Genomic DNA, 9,610 nt, shown 5'->3' on the forward strand with positions numbered 1-9,610 from the left:
TAATGCTTAAGACCAACGCAATGGCTAGGGCAGCCCACCACCTTCGGCCTGCCTTCAAGATATCATATCTTGTGAAATAAATAAGGCAAATTATGGTCAACCTCCTGAGGCCAATGTCAAATTACGAAAAAACTTCTAATGTGTGAGTAATTACAACCACCCCCTCAACTATGCATTGTCTTACGAAAAAATTTCTCGGATAACATAAGTATGGACAATACATAGTTGATGGCATGGTTGTAATTACCCAAACAATAGAGGTTTTTTCGTAATTTGACTTTATTTCGGGTGATGTCTGTGATTTAACCAAATAAATATGGTATTTTTTTTTTTATTTTTTTTTTTAACTTACGCATGTATGTGTGTAAAATATGTATATTTCTACATATATGTAGGTAAAATATGGTATAAAACGAATGATAAAATTGAAAGCAGGAAAAGGAAATAAAATACGCAAGATTAATAGTTTGGGTGAATAAAATAAGAAAGCAGCAAAAAGTAATGATGCACATGTGTTTTGTAATGAAATCTTAGTGAATCATCGTACTGTTATCTTCCACGTTAGACCGTTTGTCTCGTACATAGATACACACATATTTATATATATAAAATATAATTACTGCAGATGCTCTGTCACTGTCTTTCTCATAGAGTAGTGAGTCAGATAGTGAAAGTGAAGAACAGCCCCAATACAAATAGGGTTTGGGTGGTTGTGCTATTTCATCACATGCTATGTTTTCGTTCTCCTGTGCTTCCATTTTGGATTTTAATGACATTTTTCACCCAATAAATATTCCATTTTTTCAAGAATTATAATTTTGATCGGTTTACGTTTCTCGTATAGTTTATTGTGTGGTTTAGATCAACGCACATCTCGTTTAAGAATGTGGGACAAAATAAATCTTAGAGGGCCTACTATATCAAGATCAGTTTTTAATTATTGCAACTCTAATCCAACATACCATTACGGATTCCACTAATACCATTGATTATTATGATATGAAATTAGTAATTACCATCACTTTATGTCTTTTTCAGTCGCATTCTATTAATCTTGCCAAAAAGAAAAGGGAAAAAAGAAAAAAAAAAGTTATATGCATGTATGGTTCGTGAATGATTCACGATGGCCATGTTAATGATTTTTCTAGAAATGGGGTTTTCTCGCAAGTTAAAAATATTAGGGTTGTCGTTGTTCTTACCCTACAATCTACATGCCTAATGTCCGGTGTTTATAAAGGAATATTCGGACGTCAATTCTTTCTTCATTAATCCACTTAATTCCAATTGAACATGCCTAATCATCCCAGTAAGATATCTTCGGATCTCAAATTACTCCCTTTCAATTATATTTACTATGTCACTTCAAGTGAATAGTGAAGTAGTTGCACGTGCCAAAAGTAGCCAACATTCTCTGCACCTGACAGCTGATAGGAACGTGCGTTAAATGTTGTCACACGAGTATCTCGCTAATTTGTAGTCGATCATCCACTCGCTATAGAGACTATTAACTGTTTGTATTCTTGCCGAGGGGAGTTACTCTGGGGCGTCTCATTTTGTGGAATCCCACGAACGACCACTTTATGGGGCCGGGGTCGTTTCTCTTATGATCTTTGGATTGTGCTTAGTCGACCAAAATGACTGGAATTGATACGGATCATTAAATGTTTTGAATTTTGTTTGCCTGAATATATACCCTTTTCCTATTTCACAACCGATTATATTTGATACTCTTTTGATTGATACATGGTACCAAAAAAGGAATAGCTTCTTTCATAAGAGAACACATTAAATCCATTATCATGTACCAATTGATGGAGCAATTTGCTGGAGATAGCTTCTTTTAATTTTTTTAATTTTTAATTTTTTTTTATCGAAAGTGCTTATTCCGAACTGATACATCTGATTCTCACTCATAATTTTATGTTTGGATTCTAGTGAGAGAACTGAAAATAACATTGACATAATTAGGAATTGGGCGAAACTTATCGGACATGGGCTTATGAAGAAAAGCCCGATATATTTGTCAACTCACATGGGCTGGTCTGCCACTGCCACTGGGCTAATAATAATAATAATAATAATAATAATAATAATAATAATAATAAATATCTTTTGTGCGTTCCACTACTTGGCATTAATAATAATCTTGTGCCAAATATTTATCTAAATAATTAAAAAAAAAAAAATAACACAAAAGTCCGTTCAAAAGGTGTAATGAAAAGCTCCGTCTAACAACAAACAGAGCGTGTGTGAGGACTGAATCACAAGAACAAGCATCTCTAACAACCCAATCATCACTACTCCAATATTTTATGTTCATTTCATCAAATCAATTTGCCTAATTTTTTATTTTAATATTTTATAAATTCATCAATTTCTTTTACAATTACTTCACACATTCAAATTAAATAAAACAAAACCTCGATAAATTAGTAGCCTCGCTTAAATAATAGTTTTTCTCGATCCCGACTCAATAAAAATAATCTTATAAATTAATATAATTTCCCTAGTCCCAACTGCATTAATTTATAAAGGTTCAACTGTATTCGTTTCTATGATTTTTGTTATTTCATATTATCTGACACTACATAATTCAATAAATGAATTAATTACTAATAATCAATTTTGCATATTATTAGTTTTCACAAACAAAATAGAGACTATATAAATCAATTTAGTATATGTTGTGTAGTAAACACGCACAAACACACACATATATAGCTGACTTTATAAAAATTTGGTGCTCCACTAAATTTTTGTTTGACCTGCTGTCCAGGATTAGAAAATAATAATAAAAAAAATAGCAGCAGTATTAATAGTTTATGAGTTTAATAAAAGAAAAAAGTGATTGCTTCCATTTTAATAAGAAGCTAAAGGTCAGATTAAAAGGAGATTAAGGATTAGTTTAAACTAGATTAGGCTTGAAGGAACCTAATCTTCTACCAACTTATGGCTTAACTGCGTCGTCTAACAATTTCTTTTTATTATTTTATTCTGTTTGTTCAAGTTTTTGTCGCTTGTATTTGCAATCTGAATTGATTGAATGACTTAACTCATTTAATTAAGCAGGTTAAGTTATTAATTAGGTTAATAATTTAATATTTTATATTTGATAAAAAAAAATTAATAATATGTTATTTTCCCATAAAATTACGTACAAAATAAACCTCCCGTTTCATTTTTTTTCCTTCTATATTTTGCTGTTTATTTTAAATTACACTTATTTTCGATGAAAATCTCAAAATCTGATCAAACGTTCCCGACATTCACCAAGCCAAATTCAATTTCGCACGATATCAGTATGTCACTTGCGATGTTTCCCGGGTCGGGCTGAAACGTCAGGTGACACCAACCCAGACAAGTTGCTCCCCACGTTTTCGATGAATTTCTCAAAATCTGACCAAACGGTCCTCACACTCACCGAGTAAAATTCAATTTCCCACAACTTCAGCCGTTCACCGGCCGACATTTCCATAGTCGGTCATAAACGTCGGGTGGCACCGCCCGGTAAATTACATGAATCAATATTCAATCGCGCATATATGTTTTTAACACACACACACACACACACACACATATATATATATATATATATATATATATATATATATATATATATATATATATATATATATATATATATATATATATATATATATATATATATATATATATATATATATATATGATGATTGTGATTATTTGCAAAGCAAATTGATGTGGGGCCATTGATAATTATCGTCCATAATATGCATCCTTTATCTCCACGTCTATGTATTATTATTGTTATTATCTTCACTAAAACTCAACCACAAATATTTCATTATTCCACGATAAAAGTTCTCCCTTTATAACTCCCTATTTCTTTTTAACCAAACGGTTATTAAATAATACTTTAACCTAATTATATTTTAATTGAAACATTTGTCACATTATATTAAGTACCATGTAACTCAATAATTAACAATCCTACTTAAATAGTATGTAATATAATAAAAATAGACAACTGAGATTAGAAAAACATATAAATTATTTTAATTAGGAACATGAAAAAACATGCTCGCACATATTCGGACAAACACAAATTGAGATTTGAAGAATTAATAACATCAATTGCAAAATAAAATAAAATCAATGGCAAATAATAGTACTAAAATAAAGTAATTAGCAAATTTACCCATTAGTTAGGCATTTTCTTAATTAATTCAAGATCCGCCGTTAAAAATGGGTTAATCCTCACCGTAGAATAACGAACCAATCGCTTTCTCTCACAAGTATAATTCTACACCGCTAATTAATTCTCACATTATTACACAATTTAATTTGTGGGGAAAAAAAAAGGAATATAATAATAATAAATCGAGAGAAATATACAGCTATACAGCACCACCTATGGGGTTTCCTTCGATGCTACACCCGGTGAAAAACACCGGGTGGGTCTTCTGCTGCCACGTGTTCTTTTTTTTATTTTTCTAAAACCCCTAAAGGTAAACCCTAGCGGGGAATGTATTATAAAATATAAAAAAGAGACACGTGGCAGCAGAAGACCCACCCGGTGTTTTTCACCGGGTGTAGCATCGAACAAATCACCTATGGGGATGACCACATGCAATCACTCCCCCACCGTTGCTTTCCAAGTTACTAACCACCACACCAGCTGTCGCCGCCGCAGCAGTCATCAGCAGGCGTAAAACTCAACGAGCTCGTTCAGCGACTCCGGCTGAGGATCGGCATTTTCCAGCATCCAGAGAAGGTGCTCGAACAGAACAACCTCGCAGCCGACGGTGATCGAATCTTCCTCGACGGAGGATCGCCGGTCGACGAGTTCCCGGAAGAGCGGATTTTCCATGACGGCGGAGGAGATAAAGTAGCGGCGGCGCGACTTTCCGACGTAGACGGGGTGGAGGTCCTGGACGGCGGCGGACGAGTCGTCGAAGATGTCATCGTCGGAGGAATTAATGTTGGCGACGGCGATGGAGCTGGGGTTGGCGGCGCGGCCGAGCTTGAATGACTGCATTTTCTTCAGGACGGACTTGATTTTCGTTAGCTTGCCTCCCTTCGCCATTGTTGATTAATTAGGGATTTAGTTTCTGATTTTGAGAACAGATGATATGGTTTTGGGGGTTTTTATGAGAGGTTTGAGAAATGTGAACGAAGGTTCCTCATATTTATATAAGGGGGTGGGGGTGGGATTTAATTTTTAAAATTTTTCTTTTTCTTTTTTCATTTTAGTAAAAATGTGAAATAATTAATTGAAAAATGACAAAAATATTTTTGAGATGTTATTGCATTAAATGGCTCGAACAAGAGGGACCCAAAGGGTTTTGTTTGGTCTACTCGGAGCCAAAACCATCTACACCTTTGACCATTTCAAGTACGGTGGAGAAGCAACTCAGTATACCGCAAGAGACGATTTAGCGTTTGGAGCAAGTCGATCAGTGTGATTTACGCAGGGGCGGTACATGCAAGGGGGAGGGGGGCTGTTGACCCCAAGAAAAATTTTTTTTTTTTTTTAGGTATTTGGTATTGTATTTTTTGAATATTACTTTTTGCCCCTCAAAGTTTTTGTAAATATGTGTCTTAATCCATTATTTTTTTTGTTTCTTTTTCATAATCTTATATAAATTATAGATAAATATATCATATTTAATATAAAATATAAAATATAAAATAAGATGCTTAAAACTTGTATTATTTTAAATAAAATTTATGAATATTACTTATTTTTGAATTTTTTTTATCAATGCCTTGAGATCGTGCCATGAATCCCCGAAATATTAAGTGCAATACATTATTAGAATAATTTAAATTAGTTTATAATTTTGTGTGATGATTAAAATATGATATAATTATAATATATATGATATTTTAATTAAAAATTAGTAATATAAACTTATTTTTACAATGTTTTGTGAACCTAAATTTTTTGCGGGGCGCTGCCCCGAACTCCAAAATTTTAGTTTGCCCTCCCTACATTTTCATCCTGGTTCCGCCCCTGGATTTACGTGTCTCGCATAATTTACAAATTAGTATACGAGAGTGTATAAAAAAAAATTTAACTAACTCATTCAATTTGCTCTATAATTTAATGAAAAAATGGTTAATATATTAGGATTGAGAATCGAGTAACAACCGAAGACGATTACTTTTACAAACTAACCAAATTAATTATATAAATTTCGTAGCATCTGACCTAACTAGATAAGTCTTAATCACGAATTTTTCTCTACAACTAAATTAAGACCAACATTGTTAGTGAAAGCGACACCCATGTGCGGCAAGTTTGTCAAGTTCTTAAGCTAATTAATTAATCTCTTATCTTCAAATTTTAATATTATTATTTTTTTTAATTGCACAAAGGGGACTTCCATAAATTGAAAATTATGTATCTACCCTCTCATTCTATATCTTAAGCATCTAGCACCAACAGACGGTAACCACCAATTTTCCCTCCTTTTTTTTTTTTTTTTTTTTTTTTTTTTTTTGTTACTGGCACATAAAATAGTCATAATTTAGTGATTGTTAAGTCATTTTCTTAATTATTAGAGGGGCTGTTAATGCGATTATACAAATTATTTTTCAAATCGCTATATAAAATAAAGAGAATTTGAAAAATGGGGGACATGACCCCCTTGGCACTATGTTAACATCAAATGGTGTCTTTAATAATCTAAGATAATACATTTGATGCATTTTATGTATTTATCTTGTATAATTAATCCACCAATTATTCTTTTTTTCGTCGTAAATTTGTTGACACGTATACACTATTACAAATTATTAGAATCCTTGGTGATATTAGGTAGGTAGAATTGAGAAAGTAGGGACAAATTAAAGGACAAATATGCAAAGTAGGGACAAATTAAAGGACAAACATGCAAAGTAGGAGTAAATTGGATTTTAGGGACACAAACAAGACTTTCTTATCTCTTATTCTGCACAACTTGAATTAGCTGCATGGGGACTTTTTTTTTTTTTTTTTTTTAATGAGAACATAAAATTTGTAAATTAAATTGCACAAGCAATAATAAATATGAGTACTGCACAATGGGTGGCGTAGTTGGTGGAGTAAAGAAAACGTGTCGCCGAGCGATCAAATTAAATTTCCACTGTCGAGATTTATACCACCAAAAAATACATCCTCATATATATAAACTCAGATTCTTTGCTTTGTTCAGTGAACATGTGCCATACTCTTCTTAAGATTAAAACAAATTTCAAGACCTAATTTCAGAGATGCCTTCTCACGACACGATTCAATAATATAAGTTAATTAAATAAAATTACTATTAATTAGGATTTAGGAGTAGTATATATGTTATTGACCAGATTGAGTTAACCACTCTCACTAATCCACACTTAACGAAAACGTCCAAAACATGATTATGCTTGTTTACATTAATTTCCGCGCTAATCGGCGCCTTTTGTCCCAAAGAAAATGCGATTAAAGTATAGTAATTATAATACTAATAGCAAACTTTAGTCCATATATAATTCATTAGCTGGCATAAATTTTGAAAAAGTTTGTGGACAATCTCATAAAAAATACTGTACAGTTAAATTTCTATAAATTAATACAGTCGAGATCAACTAAATACTATTAATTTAACCGCATACTTTTCAACACGTTATTCTACAAGTTGGGATTCTGAAAACATATTATTTAAACAAGGTTATTAATTTTTGAGATTGTAGTGTAATATTACTATGGACAAATTTAATTTAACTATGAATTTATATCTGTGCTGTAGACTTTGTCAGTATTAATATATATATATATATATATATATATATATATATATATGCTTGAACCTTATGGTTTTTTATTGTGATATGATCAATCAAATCATATATATATATATATATATATATATATATATATATATATATATATATATATATATATATATATATATATATATATATATATATATATATATATATATATATATATATGGATTTGCTGCTGTAAGGACCACAACATATGCTTAATATGTAATGTGTTTGATTTATTACGTTTTCTTTAAATAGGTCACATGTAAAAATTTGTTCAATTCATTAAATCTAATTATAAAAAAACCTTTCATGTTTGAATAATTATAATCGTCTCTCAAGTATAAATTTTCTAATATGTTCATTCTTGCGGTGTCAAATTAAAAAATATTTTTTTAGATTATGTGGAATATTCTCAAGATTGTACTCGCTTTTAGCCTATTTGAGCTCCACATTTTGAAACAAGATGATCATAAGATGTGTCTGCTGACTTGTAAACATCATATTGTGGTGCATCGAAAACTGCATTTTTGCATAAAATGAGTACAAACTACTGAACTAGAGAACGTCTCAAGGAGTCTAGAAGATTATGTTTAACTCAACACCATAAGAGTGAACATGTAAGAAAAATCATAGTTGAGGTGATAATTGTAATTACTCAAACAAACAAGAATTTTTTTTTTTTCCGTAATTTAACCTTAACTCAGGAGGGTGACCGTAATTTACCCTAGGATAATTAAAAAAACTAACTTAATAATAAGAACTAAGAATTTGAGATATTTTGTCACATTAGTCAATCTAAACAAGATTAACAATTTTTTTTTTAATTATTTAATGATGTTTGCTCAAAATCCTCTCATTCAAATATTATCTTGAGGTTTATTTTATTTATTTAATAATTACAAAGCTGATTATGTTTTTAATAACTGAATAAATTAAACATGAGGAATGATTTAATAATTCACAAAATAATAAATAATAAAGGGCTTACTCAAATCTTATTTGAATGTAATGTGCTTTATTGCAATTAGTGGCCCATCAGGAGATGCATCTTACTGGACTAACTTTTCGGCTTTCTTTGAAAATGATAAACTGGGCTGGGCCTATTAATTATTTTCATTAATTAATTAATTCCCTAATAAATTTCCCGCCTCTTTTAATCTCCCTCACGCTTCGTTTTCTATATTCTTGTATCAAAAGGCGAAACTCGGCCCCATCCCTTGGCCCGATAAGTATTTGATGAAGTAATGTAAATCACGGTAACTCAACAGCTTGTTAAGGTAGCGGACCCGGACCCGGTGCCCACAAAGAACCAGCCATCTTTGGAGTTGAAATTCCACACTGCGGCTGCCATGATTCGATCCTAGGACCTTGTACCAACTTACCACCTCCGGAACCAGTTGAGCTACACCCACGCAGGCTCGTTTTCCATATTCTGAATTGCTCTGTTAACGTTGTAGTAGTTAATAAAAGTCTCATTGACATTGACAACTATACTCACAGCACTGCACAAAATGCAGTGCATGATATGATACAACCACAATCTGATATTTACAAATCAATAAACACGTCTTATGATCATCTTGTTCTAACATGTGGAGCTCGAATGAGATAAAACGAGTATAAATTGAAGAATATTCCATTAAATTTGACACTGTAAGGATGGAACCGTTAGAAGAAGATCTAATTTACTCATTAATTTAAAAGTAAAAAAAGAAAATTTGCAGGTACCATTTGATTTAGTGCTGACTGACATATATAAACGTTGTCGTTTTCCCTTATAAAAGCGCTGATGTCTACCTACACGCTTTTTAATTTCCTTTGGCGTTTCTTCTTT

The 9,610-nt window shown here is 31.8% G+C and overlaps 1 protein-coding gene across 1 annotated transcript; it reads right to left on the reverse strand.

Annotated features, from left to right (window-relative positions):
* Positions 1–4,164: 4,164 nt before the first annotated feature.
* Positions 4,165–5,161, reverse strand: LOC105967939 (auxin-responsive protein SAUR76). The gene is made up of 2 exons (XM_088827006.1): positions 4,591–5,161; positions 4,165–4,390 (listed from the first exon to the last, which is right to left on the reverse strand). The coding sequence occupies exon 1, from the start codon at positions 5,063–5,065 to the stop codon at positions 4,679–4,681; it is 387 nt and encodes a 128-aa protein (XP_088683132.1). The 5' UTR covers positions 5,066–5,161; the 3' UTR covers positions 4,165–4,390; positions 4,591–4,678.
* Between the last annotated feature and the right edge of the window lie 4,449 nt (positions 5,162–9,610).

Source organism: Erythranthe guttata, chromosome 12 (genome assembly GCF_056151865.1).
Source record: "Erythranthe guttata isolate IM_541 chromosome 12, IM_541, whole genome shotgun sequence".
Taxonomy (NCBI): Eukaryota; Viridiplantae; Streptophyta; class Magnoliopsida; order Lamiales; family Phrymaceae; genus Erythranthe; species Erythranthe guttata.